The following is a 22,138-nucleotide window of genomic DNA, read 5'->3' on the forward strand; positions in this document are numbered from 1 at the left end:
CAGGGCTGACACAGCCTGGCCTAAGAGGGTGGGGAGGGAAGGAATTTTCTTGATCTGCCACTAATCCCTGTTTGTCTCACACTCAAATCTCGGATTTCTCACTTACCGCCTCAAGGATCCTGGGTATGTGGTTCGGTCACAATTAAAACAGGCTGTGGGTCGCTTCCCTTTCCAGAAAGTTCTTCCCTTAAGCAGCTGTAGATTACATGCTCCGGCTCTGGCTGCTGGAGGAAGCCTATGGATTTGGTTTTGTTAGCAAAAGCTGACTGGGACTCCAGAAGCCATGCTTTGCTTTACATATTGAAGCGAGTGGGTGGAACGGCAGGGATTCATTTAGGGGGTCTGATGTCTGCACTCTAGCCCCAGAAACCTCGTGCTCTCTCTCCCGAGAACCCAGTATGGAGGAGGGTCTGCCAGGGGCTTCTCAGTTCCAGCATCACCTGCTCTGCAGTGTAGGCCGGCCATGCCCCTGCCCCCAAGCCTCAATTTGCACTTCTGAAAAATGAAATTAATGCTATAAGAGAAATGTTTGTGAGACACCGTGGAAAAATTATGGGTGAAAGGAAAACAGCACATGGCTACTCTTTTGGGGGGTGTCTGGTCACAGCCCTACTCTCTCTGATAAGTACCAAATGTCTGCATGTTTTGGTTTGGGGGACGGTGTCTTAACTGTGTTACACAGGCTGGCCTCGAACTCTTGGACTAAGAATCCTCCTAGCTGGGATGATGTGCATGTCAGCGCACTAACTCCCAGCTATTACTATCTCTGTGTCTTCCTCTTGATGCTGGGTTATATGGCTGTGCCCTGGGCATTTGTAATGCATAATACACTTCTTATTGTCAGCCACCATCGAAAATGTCCATAGCAGGTTTTAAAGCACAAAGCATTTCTAGAGAGATAGGGCCCTGCTACCAAAGGGCTCAGGGACAGCCTGGAAGTCGGGGTGACCCTAAATGTGCATGCTGCCCTCCAGTGGCAGGAACAGAGCCTTCCTGCTCCATCCGCCGCGTGTCTCCGTGGTTTGGAGCTTCCCACTAAGCACCTCCCTGTAGCCACCCAGGACCACGACAAGGAAGAATGTGAGCAGGATCCATGGGAAGCGCGGGCTTTCTGTGCCCAGTAACAGCTGGGTTTTTTCCTTTTAATTCATCTTTTTATTTTACATTCTGGCCACAGCCTCCCCCCACCATCCTCCCCTCCCAGTCCCTCTCCTCCATTGCCCCCTTCCCCAATCCCTTCCTCTTCCCTCTGCATCCAGGAAAGGGCAGGTCTACCACAAGCGTCAACAAAGCATGACACATCGAACAAGCTGCAGGAAGGCTGGGCGCCTCCCGTGTATTATGACTGGGCAAGGCGACCCAGTATGAGAAGCAGGGTCCCAAAAGCCAGCGAAAGAGACAGTTCCTGCTCAGCCGGGGGTTTTGAGCGAAGCTCTGGCCTTCTGGAGCAGTGAAGAGCCATTGGATTTAGAAACCTATTAGTGTTCCAAAGAGCCCGGGCCAACCCTTGGCCTGGAATGCTCTATTTAGCTGAGCTGAGAGCCGTTGGAATACTGATCTCATTAAAAGACTCCATATGCCTGCATTGCACCTTTTGTTTCCAAGGTGATTTGGGTATTGTTTCGTTTAGTTTTGGGGGAGGGGTCCCATTTAGTTCAGGCTGGCCTCAAACTTAATCTGTGTAGTCACGGAAAACATCGAATGCCTGCCTGATCCTTCTGCTTCAACCTCCCAAGTGCTGGGGTCTCAGGCATGTACCATCACACCCGTTTCTGTGGGACTGATGAAATCCTGGGCTGTCTTATACCCTTACCTCATTTGTTTCCTTTTGGAGACAGGATCCCATGAAGCCCAGGCTAGCCTCAAACTGGCTACACAGTTGAGGATGACCTTGTATAGACCCTCCTGCATCTGCCTCCCAAATGCTGAGATTACGGGTGTGTACACCAGTTCCTGTTTATGTGTGTGTGTGGGAGGGGTAGATCCCAGGGACTTAGACAGACGTGCTGGACAAACAGTGCACTCCTGAGCTGTATCCCCAGACCCCCATAGTGGGGTTAGAAGTTTTCAGTTTGGGTTAGTGTTTGTTTGGGTGTTGTTGTTTAGCATAGTCTATATTGAACCTTCCCTATTAAGTCAGACTCCATAGCATCGTGGTGTCCAGGGGTCTGCAGAGTCCCTACATAGATAACCCAGGTGCAGTCCTGAAAGCCAAGTTCTGACCCTGAGTTACAGGCACTTCCTCTGACCTTGCCTGATGCAGCCACTGCCTGAAAGGACAAGGATTAGCCTGACCCACACTTGGTGAGCGATGGCCGAAGACTCTTCATGCTGTGGTACTTTGGTGCTACCTGGAGCCATGGCTAGCAAGCTTCTGTGTAATACAAGTGGAACCAGCTTGGTGTATATGTCTTAAGGGGATTATTAATGGCTTCATGACAACTCTTTTCCTTCTAATTTCCTTTGGTTATTCTAGAATTTTTTTAAAAAAAAATTGTTCCCAAGGACAGAGAGAATTTTAGGAAAAACAAATTCTCTGAAAATAACGAGGTTTCCCAGCAGGCCTGGAAAATCTAAAAGCGTTCTGGCTATCAGCCCTGCTAGAAATTACTAGCCCAAAGTTGAAATTCCTGCCACATGTATCATGGGATGCAGAAAACAAAGAAAAGAAGGGCTATGAGGTGCTGCCTGTGGCTGGTGGCGGGGGGACCCCGGGAAGGTCTCCATAGGACCAGCATGCTCGTCTTCCCAGTCTTCAGATGGAGTGCTGAAGACAGGAGCCCACGTGGGTCCAACACTGGCGTATCACAGAAGAGAAGCTGGGCCCTCACCGTCCTTGGCCTCGGTGGGGTCTTACTGCTGCTGCATATCAGGAAGCCTGTGGCACACATGGGGTCCGTGGTTCTCTAAAGAGCTAGAGCTGGGCCCTCACCAATAGAGCAGCCTGGGTGCTGGGCCCTGCGTGGGTTCTTCAACCTCCAGCTAGAAGGGTGTGGGTGAGAGGGTTTCCAAAATTAGTGGCTTAGTCCTGGTGACACATTTGTATCATCTGCTGAACTCTGAAAAACACCAGATGACTGAGCTCCACCCTAAACTAGTTGAATTTGAATTTCCCCAGGGCCGGGCTGGTGCAACTCCTGCTTCCCCACAGGCTTCCTAGGTGATTTTAACATCCAGCTTCCATTCGGAGCCAGCCTCTGACTGACCAACACTTAGAAATAAAATCCAGTGGAGAGAGACCGGGGAGGGGAGCTCTTCCTGCATTTGAGTATCTTATTTAGAGCGGGAGCAGAGCGAGGAAGATGGCTCAGTGGTTAAAATGCTTGCCACACAACTTGAGGACCAGAGTTTTGGTTTCTAGAACCCACATGAATTCTGGGTAGGCATGGTGGCCCACCTGTAATTCCAACCTCAGAAGATAGAGATGGGAACCCTAAACAAACTAGCTAGTGAAACTAGGCTCATCAGCAAGCCCTGGGTTTGACTGAGAGACCCTGCCTCAATAAATAAGGTAGAAGAGAGATCACAGATGATTCCAACATTAATCTCAGACCTCCACATGACATGCATACACACATGCATGCACGCACACACACATGTATGCACATATATGTACTCACATACATGTGTGTCCCCCGCACACAAATGGAGAATGGAAAAAAATATCCCCAGGCAGCTACCAATGAATACAGTGTGCAGCCACTGGGAAATGTTTGTTGTGATGCTTCACTGGAACATCACAAGCAAATCCTTCTGAGTGACACTCTTTCTCTGGCTGGAACTCACTATCCTGGTTTAATACAAGAGCAGGTGCAAGTGGCAAGGATAAGGCGCAATGCATGATAGCCCTGTCTATTCATCTGTACTATTTCAGTTTTCCTGTGCTGTGGATGGACCCCGGGATCCTCTACATGCTAGGCTAGGCAGAGGCTCTCCCACAGAGCCGGCCCCCAGCCCCACTAGACCCCAGCCCCACCAGACCCCAGTCCCTTTTAGAATGGAATCTGAGGTGAGCTCAAACAAGGAGGCATCACAGACAAGCCCCAACGCTATGTTGACAGGCCTGGCTAGGAAGAAATCTAGGAGCCAGTTGTTGCTTTTCTAAAAAGCCCCAAACCAATGTCTATGGAGCACCAGATTCATGAATGTGCAGCCTCTTTAGGTCATACCAGTGTGACGGCTTCTTAAAGAAAACAGCGCTTTTTGCTTGATGATGACCACCACATAAACCTCCAGCCTAAATCCTCAGTGGTTCTAGTGGTCAGCATTCATCCAGAGATGTCCAGACCTCTCCTCTTGCCCCACACAGCTCACTATACCCACACCCACACCTTGCTCAGGCTTGCTGTTGTAATCCCCTGCTTGTCACTGAAGTTGATGACATGCTGTGCTCAGGACCACTGCCAGTCAATCCCAGCAGGCATGACAAGATCAGCATCTCCTGTCTGTGGTCCATGAGAATGCAGCCTGGGCCAGGAGGTTGCGCAGCTTTAATCCCAACACTCGGGAGGCAGAAGCAGGTGGATCTCTGAGTTCGAGGCCAGCTTGAACTACAGAGCAAGTTTCAGGACAGTCAGGGCTACACAGAAAAACCCTGTCTCAAAAAAAAAAAAAAAAAAAAAAGGAAAAAAAGGAAGAGGAGGGGAGGAGGAGGAGGAAAGAGAATGCAAGAGTCCAGTGTTCATTGGCTGCTCTTGCCTGGAAATAACTTGCAAAAGCCACCTATACCTGCAAGGGTGGAAACTATTGTAAGAATGTTCAGACATTTCCGTCTGGGGCTGCGATGCTCATAAGACTACAACATTCAATTTTTCCAAGTGAGAGATATGGCTGACGAGGTTCTAAGTTAGTGCTGGGCAGGAGATGAAGTCAACAAACACAGTGCCTCATGGTGGCCGTGTGAGGTTTTCTGTACAGTGCCAGGTCACCAGACCACAGGTCCCTGGAGCCACTGTCACTGCTGGTGCTGAATCCTGTACACAAACCAGCAAACTCTTTACCTTGTGTTTCTCTATCATCTAAATGTCTGTCTGAAACGGGGTCTCACTATGAAGCTCTGGCTGTCCTAGAACTCACTGTATAGACCAGGCTGGCCTTGAACTCACAGAGATCTGCCTGCCTCTGCCTCTCAAGTGCTGGCATTAAAGGAGAGTTCCACCATGCCCAGCTACCAGTTTCTCTTTAAGACAATTTATAATGAATATCCTTCTTGATTCAGCCTTACCTCAGCCAGGCATTATCTGTCAGATTCTTGTCTGGACATGCTAGCAGACTTTTGTTTCTATTCTAATACATATGAAATCAATAGAATGTTTTTTAAAAGCCCCTGCGGTATAATTCTGTCTAAAAGTTTCCTGGGAATCATCAGACGTCCAAATGCCATAGTTGGAAGAAGATGCAAAAGAAGACAAAAGGCATGGTCGTCTGTCAATCCTTAAATGCCGTTAGCCTGGAAGTGTGGCTCCTGTTTTCAGCCGGGGACACTGGAGCCCACCCAGATGGTTTGGGAAATAATCATTGCACCACACGTAGGAAGAGCAGAGGGCTTGGGTTGTGACTTAGGTGGCAGGCAAAGCAAGCCCTGCATTCTCTACTCCACAGGGGAGATAAGGAGGTCAAGGTCATCCTCAGCTAGGTACTGAGTTTGAGGCTAGACTGGATGAGAAGCCCAGTTCAAAAGAAGTGAAGGAGAGAGAGGAGGGCGGAGGGCCAGGGCCAGCAAAATGGCTCAGTGGTTGAGGCAGTTCCGATTGCCAAGGCTGCCAAGCTGAGCTTCATCCCTGGGACTCACATGGGGAAGGAGAAAAGCCACTTCCTCAAGCTGGCCTCTGACCTCCACACACGCGCAAATAGGTCAAATAAAGCGTAGAAAAATTATAAGAGAAAGAAGTGGGGCTGGGATTGGAATTCAGCAGGGCTCTGGCATCCGTGGTCCTCCTCTCTCATTTCCGCCTCCTTTCTTCCCACAGTCCACGCTGGGCTTCGTGGCCCTGATGCTGAGCACGCTGCACACACTCACCTATGGCTGGACCCGTGCCTTTGAAGAAAACCACTACAAGTTCTACCTGCCGCCTACGTTCACACTCACACTGCTCCTGCCCTGTGTGATCATCCTGGCCAAGGGCCTCTTCCTCCTTCCCTGCCTCAGCCGCAGACTCACCAAGATCCGCAGAGGCTGGGAGAAAGATGGCGCTGTCAAGTTCATGCTGCCTGCCGACCACACGCGGGGGGAGAAAACAAGCCACGTGTGAGGCCCTGGAAATGGAGACAGGCACAGCTTGTGGGGGCCCTGAGCTGAGTTTTTCTGGATGCTGCAGATGGAGTGATGATATGTGCACAGGTGATTGAGATCTGAATTCCTGGGATGCAGGTTACGCCATGGTATTCAGAGTGACACACCACGCGTGTGATATGTATTCACATATAATACATATATAATAGGATTTGCTATTATTCTTACCTAACTAAGAAGCTGGGTCCCTATATTTCAACTTATGTATTTCAAAGCAAGTGCCACACATTGAGTAGCAGATCCCACCCTTGTGCCATTGGCAGAGGCAGATGCACACTTGGTATAGGAGAGATTTGTATTTTGTTGGGTTCTGGCCTTTAGTCCTTGTTCTCTGCATCCCCTGTTAGCTACAGCCTAAAGTTGGTGCAGAGCTGGGCCTAGAGCTGCCCATGATGCAGCCTGCCCCACCCCCCAGGGCTAAGAAGGAGGACAGAGGGACTAGGTGCGGAACCTCCTGCTGTCCTGAGCATGTGGGGGTGGGGCTCACCAAGACCCTAGAATCCTTGCAGGAGCTTTTGCAGGCCTGTCCTTTCTCCAGGGAAGGATCTGAAGCTGCTGCATCTGATCCTAGCTGAGCTGAGGAGACTGTCCCTCCTCCCTGAAGGTCCAGAGTCACCGTGGAACCTGCAAATTGCTCCTTCTCTGAAGGTGTGAAGTCGCCTCCTCACCGGAGCCATTAATGACCGTGCTCCAGAAGTCTAATTGTTCTCCCTGCATTAAGCTGGTGGTGACCTTCCTTTAAACCACTGTGCCTTCTCGCCTTTCCCATCATTAACTTGGACATCTCCCTGGAAGGCGTGGAGCAGACACCTGTCAGAGCAGCCCAGGGTGGGGGGTGGGATAGGGGGCATCAGAGCCTGCAGAAAAAAACCCTTGGATACTCCCCGGGGTTAGGGGGGACTATCTTCATAAAATTGGTCCCCAAGGAGAGTAACAGGCACCCCTGCTGCCTTTGGGCGGACAGCCTACCTTCTGAGCACCCAGAAACCACATTGGCTACATGCTCCTCCTATGGGGGTTCCACAGCCCCCATTGTCCATGCTTTTGCCTTTCAGATACATTCAACCACAAAAGTCTGCAGATATTGTTTTTTGAATTCTTAAAGAGATCATACTCTCATTTTATTATAGCTACAATTTCCTTTGTTGTCATTGCTCGTATTACTGTCTTCCTGTGCTTGGTTTATTAATTAGACCTAACCATGGGTTCGTAAGGGGAAATGAAACTTATGCGTGTGAGTGTGTGCATGTGTGTTTCTGTTGCAGTCTCCAGAGTCCTGAATAGACCCTACATTATAATTCAAAACAGCTGGGAGGAGCAGGAGGCCAGAACATACCCAGGGCAGAGGGCATCTATCCTCCCAGCCCTGTGACATCCATGTGTGAGGGACAGCTACTCAGCACAGTCCCCCCAAATCCTGCAGAGATGGAGTGATCTGCCACCATTACAGAACAGTGATCCCACGGGGCTCCCCTGGGCCAGGAAGCATCTTTTGATGCAGGGAAGGAAGAAGGACCGGCCAAGGTACACAGGATGAGATGCTCCTCTTCCCACCAGGCAGGATATAAGGGTCCTTGAGTGAGAAAGGGACAGGAGTCCAGTGCAAGAACCTCACTAGGCCCATGATGGGCAGAAGTGTCACACTGGAGAGTCTGGCTGCTTCTTGCAGGTATGGGCCGCAGATATCCTGTTCTAGGACCTGAACATGGTCCGCAGAGAAGACCACGGGAGGCAAAGCAGAGATTTCAACATAATGGGCCAATGACTTCCCTGCTGACCAAAAGCAGGAGGAACAATGAAAATAGCAAAAGTGGAAGCCGTGAGTGGTCCCATCTGGTAGGGATCTACTGCCTCCTCCGTCTCTCTGGAGAAATGTTCCCAGGGGGAGCAGTGGAACTTCCCCCCTTTCCTTGCCCTATGTCTGCCGCAGCTGCTTACAGATGGGACGTGGGTACTTGTCAATCAGCTCACAGATGGCAGCTGGACCGTGTACTTGGTCCCGATCTTGCATCTGTCCCTGCTTCTCACCTCCCCAGCAGTCAGTAGCTTCGAGGAGGCTGGCCACTCCCTAAGCCTGGTAATGTCTTTGTTGTTTGGGTTCCAGAGTGCCCCAGCCCGGTGCTCTAGGAACTAAATGGCACAGCCTGAAGTGGGCATGCAGTCTGTGGTGGGTGCAGCCACCCTGTCTCACAGTACAGAGCTATCTCAGAAGCGGTGACAGGGCACAGCTGCCTTTAAACTTCAGACTTTCCTCTCTGTCAATCGGATCACATGAGCATTGGCTCCTTTGTGGATCCAGCCAGTTCCGTAGCCGGAACCTGTGCTCACTCAGCCATACCTTAGGTGGAGGGGTCGCCAGGCTGAGCATTTATTAATCTGTGCTGGACGTGGCTACTGAGGAGTGACAGGCCAGTGATGGAGCAGGCAAGGTCCCCACGGCACAGTCGGGGCTGTAAAAAACACAGTGCCAGAGGAATGAAAGGCAGGGTTGTCCTCTAGCCTACACACACACACACACACACACACACACATACACACACACGAAACTGTATATTTCCTGGAAGCATACAAAGTATGTTTTTTTTTTGCCTCACAAATTTCTATAGTTCCAGATAGTTGATCTCTGCTGAATTAGCTCTCTATCTGGTAGCATTCAGAAACACCACTGCTTCATACTCAAGTAGAAACTTGGATGTCCTGGCCATGTGAGCCCTACCGCCCCTCCCACGAGGTGAATAACGAGGCCCTTTTACCAAGAGCTGATTTCATGTATCGGACCAGAACTCTGGCTTGTTTCTGTAAGTTCTCCATGTAGAATGAACCTAGATTTCAAAACACTGCCTTAGTCATTAGCAAAAAGTTTCTTTATCCATCAGGGTTCCGCTTCCAAGATCCATCCTGCTACATCCGGTCTCTGGACTGGATACTTTTTATTACTATTAAACCATTGAGTTCAGTTTGTGCGCGTGTGTGCGTGTGCAAGCCAGGAAGACAATTTGAAGGAGTCAGTTTTCTGCTTCCACCATGTAGTCTCTGGGATGGAACACAGGTCTCAGGAGCACGTGGCTTTTCTCATTGAATCATCTCACTGGCCTTGAAAACATTCTTTTTAAGGTTCCACTGAACTCTCAGGAAGCAAAAAAAATTAGTGGGGCCAAAAATAAATGGGGCGAACACTACTGGCTATCGGGTACTTCCTGGAGAAAAACAACTTTGCTCACACCAGCTCACCTTCAACAAACCACAGGTGAGAGCACAGCCACATCCCCAGGGACCTCAGAGAGCAGAACTGGTATCTTCCAGACATGACCGAACCACTGCACCCAGGAACCCCCGGCAGCCATGGCTGCCTGAACAAGATGGAGCCACACAAGGGCATTCCATCTCCAGCTGAGGCACTACCGACAGTTGATGGCTTCTGGAGTAGGGAGAGCCTGTTGCAAGGGTGTGGTCACTGGTAGACCGGCCACGTTCCAGTGGATGGTCCCTGCCCCATGAATATGTGAGCAGCACAAACTGAACTCAATGGTTTGTTAAAACATCAACAACAAAGTCATGAGGTTGGTAGCAAGTAAGAGAGGACTTGGGAGACACAGGGGGATGAGTTGAAGGTAAATATGATCAAAATGCATGTGTGCGTGTATGAAATCCTCAAGAAACTGATTAGAGTATTGTATTTTTAAAAGAGATAGAGAGATGAGTTTTTGGTTAAGAGCACTTGCTGCTCTTCCAGAAGACTAGGACTCAGTTTCCAGCATCTACAGGATGGCTCACAACCCTCTGCAACTCCAGTCCCAGGGAACCTAACATCTGGCCTCCGCAGGCACCAGGTACGCATCTGATGCAGAGACAAACATGCAGGTGAAACATCCGTACACAGAAAATAAAACAATAATACTTTCTTTTCAAAAGGAAAAGCAGTTAAACTAAAGAGATACTAATGGTCCTGGGGCAGGCGATGTGGCGCAGATGAAGGCATTTGCTGCTCTTGCAGAGGACAGTAGATCAGTGCCCAGCACTCACAGTAGGTGGCTCACACGCACCTGTAGTTCCAGCTCCTGGGGATCCCATATCTGGTCTCAGTAGGCACCTGAGTACACGTGGTTCACAATTGGGTGTGCACATGAGCACACATGCACACACAAATGCACACACATTCCAAATAAAAATATATGAAAGGGGAAGAGGCTGGAGAGCTGGTTCAGAGGTTAATAACGCCTGGTCCTCTTGTATAAGATTCCCAGCACCCACATGGTGGCTCACACACATCTGCAAACCCTATTCTAGGGGCTCCAACAGGTTTGCTCGTGGGGCACATCCACACACACAGGCAAATATTCATACATATAAAGCAAATAAAAAAATTTAAGATAGAAAAGGAGACACACACCACCAATTACTGGAGTTGGACACGGAAAGAACTGTGGGAAGGCAAATTGTGAAGAGGGGAAAGCCAAGATTTGCTAAAGCCAGTAAGACCGGGATCTCACTGAAGCAGAGAGCACAGTGTTCACCAGCAGGCAGGGAAACAAATTAAAAGTAAGCCACATTCAGACCCAGCGAGCTACGTTGAGAAGCACCCAGGAAAGACAAAAAGACAGATCACCTACAGTCGTAGAACCATAAGAGATTTCCTGACATGTCGGCGGAAAACAGAAAATAGTATCACAGCTCTTAAAAGACAGAGAGGAAGTGATCGTCTTTATTTATTTGCATAGTAATTTGCATATTTAACAATTACAAATATAAGTATGTATTATGCTTTGAGACAGAGTCTTATTATGTAGCCTTGGCCAGCCTGTGACTATGTAGACCAGGCTGGGCTTGAACTAATAGAAACCCACCTGCCTCTGCCTCTGCCTCCCAAGTGCTAGAATTAAAAACACATGCACCATGCTCAAATTAGGACTTTACACACACATGAAGCCTCCCTTGGGTTTGATCCCCAGCACCATATAAACCAGACATGGTGGTACAAACCTTCAACTCCAGCACTTGGGAGGAGAATCAGAAGTTCCAGATCATTCTTGGCTCTATAGAAAGTCTGTGACAAATCTGGGATGCAAACAACCTTGTTTAAAAAAAAAAAAAAAGAATGAGGGCAAAACAAGTATGCTTCCAGGAAACAATGAGGATGTCATTGTGCACTGAGGTGAACTCACCAATGTCTAAACTCACAATCCCCTTAGTCCCCAGGTCTGACAGGGTCTTTGCAACACAAATCCACAGCCCTGAGGTTTTGTATAAACCTAGACATCAGTGTCTACTGAGGCAGAGCCAGGAGTCCGGCTCCAGGGTTTCCTGGTCACAGACAGTGAACAGGAGCCCCACAGCCCTGAGAGCACATGGATGCCATCAGGACAGAAACCAGCCTCCCTGGGCCCCTTCCCACTACAGCTGAGGAGCTCAGGAGGCATCCACTCTGGGTTTTCTATTCAGGAGCCATTGAGATCATGGGGCTGTGGCACTGCAGGGCACCCTGTTCAGCTGTCTATACAACTCTTCCTAAGTCGGGGTGCTGCACGTGTGTACATTCTTTCCTAGAACTTTAGGGAAGGGGGGGCTGGCTCAATGGATGAAAACAATTGCTGTACATAAAAATCAGGGTATGTAGTGTCTGTAGTCCCAGGGGTGCCTCAGGGAGATGGGAAGACAGGAGACTCCCTAGGAGATCAAGTTAACCTAGAGTACACAGCACTGAGCAAAAGATTGTATGAAAACAAGGTGGGAAGTAAGGACCAGCACCTGAGGTTGACCTCCAACCCACACCTCACACAAAAATGTGTGCCAAATCACATACACACTCACAGAGTGGGGGAGGGAGAGAAGAAGGGAGGGAGAAATACAGACAGAGAGACAGAGAGGGGGCTGTGTTAGCCAAGGCCCTATGAGCAGTCACCGCAATGAACACAGAGAGACTGCACTCTTCATTCAAAAGACAGAGATTGTGAGGCGTGGCCACGAGACCTTACCCCTGGCTGAGGAGCTACTGGCAGGGGATGGCTGATGCAGGAGGGATCATCTGTTTTCTTCAGGGAGTCGGCCCCTGTTAAATCCCCATGCTCTGATGGGTGGTACCGTACCTAGGCACATACTAGCAGCACTAATTCGACTCAGTGGGTCCAACAAAAGATACCAAGAAGTTGTGAGAGAAACAAGACAGGGGAGGTCTGAGAGCAATTAAAGGGGAAGGGATAGGGTAGATTTGATCAAAACATATTGTATGCATGCATAAAATAAAAATGCTATTCTGAAAGAATAAACAAAAATATAGCTTAAAAGAGATTGTCTGTTTGGCTTTTGTCAATATAGCTATGCATATAATTAATTATGCATACAGCTGCATATCTAGAGACTAAAGGCAGTGGTAGGAAGAGATGTGTTAGGAAGAAAGAAACATTAAGATGGGGTGGCTACATTATCATATAAAGTATACTTTATGACAAAAGGCATTATTTGGGGTAGAGGAGGTCATGACACAATGGTAAAATATTTAGAATTGGATATATTAAATAATGTGCTTCAAAATACACAAAGAGTGGCTAGGAAGATGTCTCAGTGGTTAGGAAGACTTGCTGATCTTCCAGACGACACAGGTTCCCCTCCCAGCACCCACACTGGGAAGCTCACAGCCACTTGGAACTCCAGTTCCAGAGGTTTCCAATAACTCTTCTGGCCTCTTCAGACACCTACACTCCCATGCACAAGTTCATACACAGACACACTTACATACATACAATTAAAAACATAGGCAGGCAGACAGATAGATAGTTAGATGTTTTAAATACTTAAAGGAAGAGACGCATCTTAGTTTGCTTTCTGTTGCTGTGATAAACACCATGACCAAAAGCAACCTGAGAAGGAACAGGAATAGGAATGCAAGGCAGGAACCTGGAGGCAGGAATGTAGCAGAAGCCATGGAGGAACAACTGCTCCCTGCTTTGCTCCCGTGGTTTGCTCAGCCTGCTTTCTCACACAGCCCTGGTAGCCCTGCCCACAGCGGGCAAAGAGTTGCCTACGGACAATGTGACCGCTTCGATCCCTAGGTTCCTTTCCTAGGATGATTCTATCTGTGTCAAGTGGATTACAACAACTAGCCATCACAGCAGGAAGTGAAGCAGGAAGGACAGAGGAGGGGAGGGACCGTCACCATGCTAAATCCCAGCAAGTAAGAATTACATGTGTGTTTAACAATGCAAGCTTGCCATCATAATAGGAAAATTCTATTCCTAAGAAAACATATTATGCCATAAAGCAATTTTTAGCAAATATCAAAGATATTTATCTAGAATACATTCTCTATGTTCAATGAAAAAAATACTAGCATTCAAGAACAATGTGGTATTTTAAATGTCCAAACTTTTGAAATTTAAAATATTCATCTCCAGTTAGGTCATTTTTCAAAGAGAAAATTGTAAGAGAAACTTTTTCAAAAATTTTAATTGGATTACTATTAACTATCTCTATCAAAGAGTTCTGGATGCAACAAAAATATTAATTAGAAGAAACCCATGGCCTTGACAACAATCACACACCAAATAAATACATGAAAGTAAAAACTGAAAAATTTAAAATCCAGACAAGGTACACAGAACAATAAACCAAATGTAAGAGCAGAAATCTGTGAAACAAAGACTTGGTAGAGGGGACAGCAAAACCGAAGATCCTCTTTTTCAGTTAATCAAACGAATGAATCTTTGATAAGGTTGACAATGTCTAGAAAGACAACGGTTCAAATAAACCATTGAAAACACAACAGTACAGATAAAATAGAGTTTTTAAGAGACCATAAGCAACTACATGTGAGGGCTGGAGGGATGGCTCAGTGGTTAAAAGCACCTACTGCTCTTCCAGAGGACCTGGGTTCAATTCCCAGCACCCATGTGTCTCACAACCACCTAGAACTTTAGCTCCAGCAGGATCTGCAACACAGGCCTCCGTGGGCACCTGCACTCAAGTACACAGACTTACACAATACCCATAATCAAAAATAATGAAAATAAAATTTAAAAAGAGTTTACATGTGAGATTATGCAAATAGCTTCGAAACTTGTTCAGAATGAGCAAGGCTATAATTATGTGTGTGCAGTGCTTGGGGAAGCCAGAAGAGAACATTTGGATCCATTAGAACTGGAGTTACAGACAGTTCTGAACGGCCATGGCTGGGAACTGAATCCTGGTCCTCTACAAGGGCAGCAAGTGCTCTTAACCACTGAGCCAGCACTCCAGACTCCTAAAAAATATTTTTTAAAACAAACTATTCTCTAGCTTACTCTATGGGACAATGAAGAATAGTCTAAGATAATATATGTAATATATAAATTATATTCTATTCTTACTCCTAGCACGAAGAAGAAAATTGCAAGCAAAACAGGCTTAATCTTGTGATGTGACCAAGATCATATACATGAGACTAAGTTGGTTTATTCTAGGAATACAAGTGTGTCTTAGTGTAGATTCTATAAACAACCACATGTCACCACATGATACTTCTGATCATCTCAATAGAAAGAAAACGAAGGAAATAATAAAAATCTATCATCTGTTTGCTAAGGTTTGGATGTCGTGTAAATGTGTCTCCCAAAGGTTCATGCATTGGAAGCCTGTCCCTATGTGGCATTATTAAGAAGCCATGGGATCTTTTAGGCCTGTTGGGGAAGGTGACTAGGTCATTACTGAGCATTGCCCCTGAGGGGGAATAAACACAGGTCTCAAGAGAGGTAAGTAGTCCCACAAGACTTGGGTGGTAGACGAAAATAACAACAGAAAATAAAAACAAACCAACAAAAACTCACCAGAGCCAGTGAGGCAGCTCAGTTGGTGCCTTTCTTAGGGTTGCTGTTGCTGTGATGAAACACCATGACCAAAAGCAACCTGGGGAGGAAAGGGTTTATTTGTCTTATATATCCCAAATCACAGTCCACTGAGGGAAACCAAGGTAGAAACTCAAACAGGCAGGAGCTGATGCAGAGGCTGTGGAGGACTGCTGCTTCCTGGCTTGCTCAATCTGCTTTCCTATAGAACCCAGGGCCACCAACCCAGGGATGGCACCACCGGCAACGGGCTGGGCGGGCTGGGCGGGCTGGGCCCTCCCCTCCCCATCAATGTCCTACAAGCTTGCCTGCAGCTGTATCCTAGAGATTCTTAGAGATTCTCTGTCTCAGATGACTAGCTGGGGTCAGGCTGCCATAGAACTAGCCAGCACAGTTAGTAAAACCCTCACCTTACGAGCATGGGGACCTGAGTCTGGTTAGCCAGAGGCCCCCGACATGCACACCTTTTCTAAACACCGAGCACGGTGGTGAGCACTTGTAGAGTCTGCACCGTGGCGACAACACAGGTAGAGTCCCAGCTCGCCAGCTAGGGCAAGTTCCCGGTCAGTAAGAGACCTTGTCTCTAAACACAGGTGTATGACAGCTGAGGTGATCCTCCGGCCTCCATATGTGCACACATGCACTTGTTCTCAACCAGGTACACGTGGATCTGCACACACACAGCTCCAGGTTCTGTCTCACACGAGACCTCCCCCTCTGCACATATTCCCACAGCTGAGATGCCATCTACCAAAAAGCTATCAAAACCCAAATCCATAAAGCTGTCCAGACACACGGACTTTCAGCTTCCAAACCTGTCAACAAAACCGTTTCCTTTACAAATTACTGAACTTCATTTATTTAGTTATAGCAGCAGAAAACACACCAATCTATCACTCACAATGAGAGAGAGAATTTTCTTAGAAAAAGAGAAAGCCAACAGAAGTTTTTCTTAACCCAATACACATCGTCTAAAGTTTACAGCAACTATCATCTAGTACCGAAAAGTCAGTCACATCTGACTCCAGAACCAAGTACTGGTCTAGCCTGTTCAAAGCCCTGGATTCCACCCCCAGTGCTGCCAAGATCTAATTGATTAACTAAAGAACAAAACAAGGGCCCTCATCATCAGGACTCTATGTAAGACAGTGTCTACTGCAGAGATGGCAGCCAAGGCATAAGGACCAAATGATTAAGGAAACAAAGCTAGTGCAACATGGAAGACACACCTCTCACGTGTGCTGGAAAGTCGGAAGAAGGTAACCGCTCTCAGCCACGCAGAGGCTTTAGCCAGCCTGCTTTTCACTAACATAAAGATCTGTTGAAGGGGGAAGGTAGCTCAGTCTATAAAGGGTTTGCCTTGCATGCACAAAGCTCTGAGTTCCTGAGTTCTATTCCCAGCACAGAATAAACCAAGGCTGGTGATTCAACCCCAGCACTCGTGGAGAGGGGTGGAGGCAGGAGGATCAGGAGTTCAAGGTCAGCTTCCGTGTTCTAGGGAGTTTGTGGCTATCCTGGGCTAGCGACACCCTGCCCCCAAATAAATAGATGGATGGATAGACAGACAGACAGACAGATAGATAGACCTTCAGGATCCTATCTCAAGAAAATAAAAATGGACAGGCAGTGGGGGTGCACGCCTTTAATCTCAACACTTGGGAGGCAGAGGCAGGCAGATCTCTGAGTTTGAGGCCAGCCTGGTAAACAGAATGAGCTCCAGGACAGCCAGAGCTACACAAAGAAACTCTGCCATTAAAAAAACAAAAAAATGAATTTTCATATGTTAACAACAATGATTTAGAAAAAGAAACTTTAAAATGACTTTTAGAATGACAACAAGAATAGAAGATATGTAGAATAAAATCTAATACACATGGGAAGAACTGTAACAAATTGACAGAATTTTATTGAAAGCATTATATATAATCCTGAGGGGGAAAAAACCCATGTTAGAAATTCCAGTTTTCTCTAAATGTATCTAGATATTTAATGAGATCAAAGCCCAATAATCTTTTTGAAAAGAAATTGTCCAGCTATTTTAATAGGTTTTATTAGTATTGTGTTATAGTGCTGCCAATAGAGTATTATACTCACAGATGGGGGGGGGAGAGAGAGAGAGAGAGAGAGATCGCGCTATGATTGGCCACACGATGGAGCATAGGGTCAGTGAGGCAAGATGAGGGGGAGGGGATGGGCAAGTGACTTCATCATGGTGTTCCCAGAGGGAACTGGTATGGTAGAGCAGGCAGGTTTAGGGTATCATTGGGCTCTGGGAATATGGGCTGTCTCGTTGAATATCTGGCTGTAAGATGACCATGTGGGTGCAGAGAGACCTAAAGTGTGAGACTCCAATACAGGAGGGGCTGCCAACACAGTGAGGATTTTATTTTAAAATGTGGCCTGGAGAGATGTCTCAGTGGCTAATAATGCTTGCTATGCAAGCCTTAGGACCAGCGATCAGACCCCAAAACCCACACAAAAAGCCAGGACTGGGGGCTGGAGAGATGACTCAGCAGCTAAGAGGTTGCTCTCCCAGAGGACACAGGCTCAGTTTCCAACACTCACATGGTGGCTCACAACTATCTGTAACTCCAGTTCCAGGAGATCTGACATTCTCTTTAGGCCTTGTTGTGCAACAGACACCCATGTGGTCACAGACATACAGGCAAAATACCCATGCACACAAAAGTGCTTCTATAACCCCAGTCCTATAGGGAGGAGGAGACGAGGACCACCTGGGGCTTGCTGGTGCTAGTTTGCTCCAGGCAGAGTGAGGGATAGAATGGAATGCCCAACATCCTCCTCTGGCTTCTGCTTGTGTGCACCCGCGCGCGTGCACGCGCACACACACACACACAGATACCACATACATACGCATTATGTACCATAGAAGGAGGTAGGTGACAAAGAAACAAGGAGCCAAGGCAAAGTGCCTTGATCATATTATCAGGTTGTCCAAAATAGGGTGCGCTTGGCAAACACAGGTAGGGTGGGTGTGAAGTGCCGGCTCCTGAGAAGCTGGAGCCACAAGTGTGGAACCTGGTGCCAACATCTCTGCAGAGAAACTGAAGACCCAAGGCAAGTTAAGGTCCTCATGACGAATCAGACGTGGAAATGAGCCCTACCAAATATCAAGATGTATTTTAAAGTTATCCTAATTAACACAATGTGGTGGGAGCCCAGGAATAGACAGAACAGAAAACCTAAAAACAGACCCACACAGATATGGAAACCCGACACACGTTTTATTGATTCAGAGACATATATTTTGCATATTTGAATTTCTCTGAAATTAGAACACTTCTTGCAGTTGATAGCCTCTACGGCACCACTGGCTAGCAGTACTCAACTGTTACCTTCCACCAGCATGTTAGATTTTTAAAGAATTATTACATTTATTTATTTGTGTGTGTGCAAACGTGTATATGTGCATGGGCACACATATGCCACAGCATACATGCCAGAGGACATGTTGGAGTAGTTGTTCTCTCCCTCCACCATGTGGGGCCCGGGCATTGAACTCGGGTCAGCAGGCTTGGCAGCAAGCGTCTCCACCTGCTAAGCCCTCTTGCCAGCCCTTGCACTATTTTTTGACTCCCCTTCTTGTGCTGATCTTTCAGACAGGAAGTGATTTAAGGAGTAGTATAAAAAGAAGCTAGTGGTCTCATGCTTTAGCTACCTGCTGGTAGAATCCGGAGAGGGACTTTGGAGGAGATGGTGGTACAGGCATGTAATCTCTGCACTTGGAAGTCAAGGCAAGAAGACCGGGAGCCCCAGGTTCTTCTCCGCTACACAGCAAGTTTAGGGCCAGCCTGGAGTACAAAAGACCCTAAAAAATTAAAGAAAGGGAGAGGAAGAAAGAAAGGGAGGGAGGAAAGTAAGTGTCTTTGCTACAACTTATAGAATACTTACGCAGTTGGATGGAAGAAAATTCTAGAAAAATAAATAGTTCATCAAACTAATTTATCACTCTTCTTAAAGTCCTGTGTAGTAAAAAGAATGGGGCTACTGACACAAACAACCATTAGTTCACTGGCAAAGACCTCCTGCTGAGCCAGAGGAAGGCAGCCACAGAAGGACACGAAAAGGACACCCTCAGAAACCACTCGTGCCTGAAGAGGACAAAGTTGAGGGACATGGGAAAGAATTCAGTAACAAATGGGAAGAGAAGCCACTGGACAAGGACATGAGCACCTTTGGGGAAAGGTAGACACGTGTGGGTGGGCACGTATGGGTCACATCGGCAAGAGTGGGGGTTGTATGGAGACTACAGTTAAAGAGGATCAGGCTATGCCTAAGATCCACATTTCAACAGTGTGTTCATTATGCCTCAAAATATAGGTTTCCAAATTACATATCAACAGAGTTTTATTGTTTCTTCTTTGGTGGAGAGTAAAACCCCCTCTACTTAAGGATTTGGGGGTCACAAAAGGCCATGGAGAAGAAGGATCAAGGCAGGAAGGGGAGGAGGGTGGGTAGAGAAAGATTAAACAAGAAAGAAAAAACTGACCCCCAAATGGACAGAATCAACTTTTTCTGAACTCCAGAAATGAGTTAAACATTTACAGTCACCTGGGGTTAATGCTGGAAACAGATGACCATGAGAAAGAGTGGGCTCTGTGCTGTCCGACTCTGCTGGCATGCCTGTGTGTGTCCATGTCTGTATATGCACGTGTGTGTGTATGTGTGTGTGTGTATAGCACGCTTGTGCATGTGTGTATACATACAGAGGCCAAAGGACAACACCAGCTGTCACTCCCCAGGAGCCAATCACCTTGCTTTTTGAGAAAGGTCATTTTCCAGGGACCTGGAGCTCACCAGCTCACTAGGCTGACAAGGGAGCCTGCCTAGCACTGGGATTACAAGTGGACGCCACCAGGTCCCACTTTAAAAACACTTTTGAAGAGTATGAGAGTCTTGCCTTCCTGCCTGTCTGCATATCCTGTGCGTGCAGTGCCTAAGGAGGTCAGAAAAGGGTATCGGATCCCCTGGAACTGGATTATACTGACGACTGTGAGTCACCATGGGGGTGCTGGGAATCAAACCAGGTCCTCTGGGAGAACAGCCAGAGCTCTTGACTGGTGAGCCATCTCTCCAGCCCATGTTCAGCTTTTTAACTGGGCTCTGGAGGTCAAACTCGGGGCCTCATGCTTGCAAAGTAAATGAACAACTGGTTCTCTCTCTCTCTCTCTCTCTCTCTCTCTCTCTCTCTCTCTCTCTCTCTCTCTCAGTTTTTCACATGGTAGTCCAGGCTAGTCTTGAATGAACTCTTGGCAACTTCCCTGGCCCCATTTTCCACATGCTGGGGTTACAGGTATGTAAGGTACCATGCCTGGTTTGTTGTTTTGTAATCTTAAATTGCTCAAACTGGTCTTGAATTCAATTCTCCTAATTCACCTTCCCACGTCACTGGGATTGTAGATACACACGACAGTGGTAAGCCAGAGATATTTGTGAAAGACAGCAACAGACACTTCACTGTGCAGCTGCCTTGCGTGTTAGATGAGAGTCAGGGCAAACTGCCTGAGCTATAGAGAAGATAAGAAAGAGAGGGAGAGGGAGGGAGGGAGGGAGAGAGAGAGAGAGAGAGAGAGAGAGAGAGAGAGAGAGAGCGAGCGCTTGGGTGGGTCTGAGAAGAGCTGAGATAAATATGATCAAAATACATTGTACACATATGTAGAATCTCAAGGAGTTAACAAAAGACATATTTAAAGTCAAAGTTTATCCTCCTTTTCCTGCTTCCCAAGAAAGAGAGTATCCTTTCTTCTCAATCACGTGTCTAACATTCAAAGAACTGAAAGGAAAAACATCTAGTTGTAAAAATAACTGTCACATGGGTGTGCACTCAGTGTGAAACAAGACAAAGGTTAGCAAGACAGAACAATGAACACTTCACATAGTCCACGCAAAAGAAACTGCCTTGACCCGATAAACCTGGCCTCCCTTTCCCAGTGCTCCCCTCCCAGCCCAGAGCATGATAATGGTCTCTAATCTCTTGTGTGAAGCAAGGCCTCCCTTTCGAACCGCCACAGTTTCACTCTCCCACCCTCCCTCCCTGCTGGGGTCTCTTAAGGCCTATTCTGTCTGGTAGCTTCCTGTCATCTCTTCCGTCGCTGCTCTTTGTCACTTTAGACGGTGTTCCTAGTAGGTTGGTGAGATGGCTCAGCTGGGAAAGTCACTGCGGCCAAGCCTGATGACCCAGGTTCCATCCCTAGATCCCCTGTAGTGGAAGGAGAGAACTGACGCCCTGGGGCTGTCCTCTGCTTCCACACATGCTGTGCATACACACACACACACACACACACACAGACACACACGTATTTTTAAGGGTACATAGCATGCATTATTGTACATAATTACTCCAAACTGGAAAGCAACTCAGGTTTAATCTAGAGGAGCCTTCACGGATAAATTATGTCATTCAGATGAACAACCTATAGCTGAGAGAAACTTAAAAACACAGCACGGGGCAGAAGGACAGCAAGTAAGAGAATACTGTATGTCATGAGCTGCCGTCTACATAAACCTCAGAAGCCAGGCAAAAGCTGGACAATGTATTGCTGAGGGATGCATAACTATATGACTTTTAAAGCTTTCTTTTAAGGAAGCATGACAGACAAAAACAAATTTAGCATAGATGATATCCTTTTTAATATGATTTTTATAATGATTAGACACAATCACAGGCAAACATTTATTACTTAGCAATGTGATTTAAATGTTTTTAAATTATATTTACTTATTTATTCTTTTTAAATTTACTGTGTGTATGTAACATGTACATGCATGCCACAGTGTTCACGGTGCTGATGGGGGGGGGGGTCAGAGGGCAACTTGCAGGAGCCGGTTCTCTCTCCAGCATGCAGGACTTGGGATCAAATGAAGGTTGCCAGGCTTGGCAACAGGGGCCTTAATCCACTGAGGCGCCATATCAGCCCTAGATATGTGATTTTTAAAACTTCGTTGAGAGAGAGAGAGAGAGAGAGAGAGAGAGAATGGTGAAAAAAAATTCTGGATAGTTTTTGCTGTTGTT

At 47.1% G+C, this 22,138-nt stretch overlaps 1 protein-coding gene across 2 annotated transcripts in view; it reads left to right on the plus strand.

Annotated features, from left to right (window-relative positions):
- The window catches only part of Steap3 (STEAP3 metalloreductase), a 40,642-nt gene extending 33,221 nt beyond the window's left edge, over positions 1-7,421 (plus strand). For both annotated transcript variants that reach the window (XM_050124460.1, XM_050124459.1), the window contains exon 5: positions 5,970-7,421. In XM_050124460.1, coding sequence (XP_049980417.1) covers positions 5,970-6,251 — 282 coding nt within the window. In that variant the 3' untranslated portion in view covers positions 6,252-7,421. The remainder of the gene's footprint in view (positions 1-5,969) is intronic.
- Positions 7,422-22,138: the final 14,717 nt, after the last annotated feature.

Source organism: Alexandromys fortis, unplaced genomic scaffold (genome assembly GCF_014885135.2).
Source record: "Alexandromys fortis isolate MF-2015 unplaced genomic scaffold, M_Fortis_MF-2015_v1.1 scaffold_232, whole genome shotgun sequence".
Taxonomy (NCBI): Eukaryota; Metazoa; Chordata; class Mammalia; order Rodentia; family Cricetidae; genus Alexandromys; species Alexandromys fortis.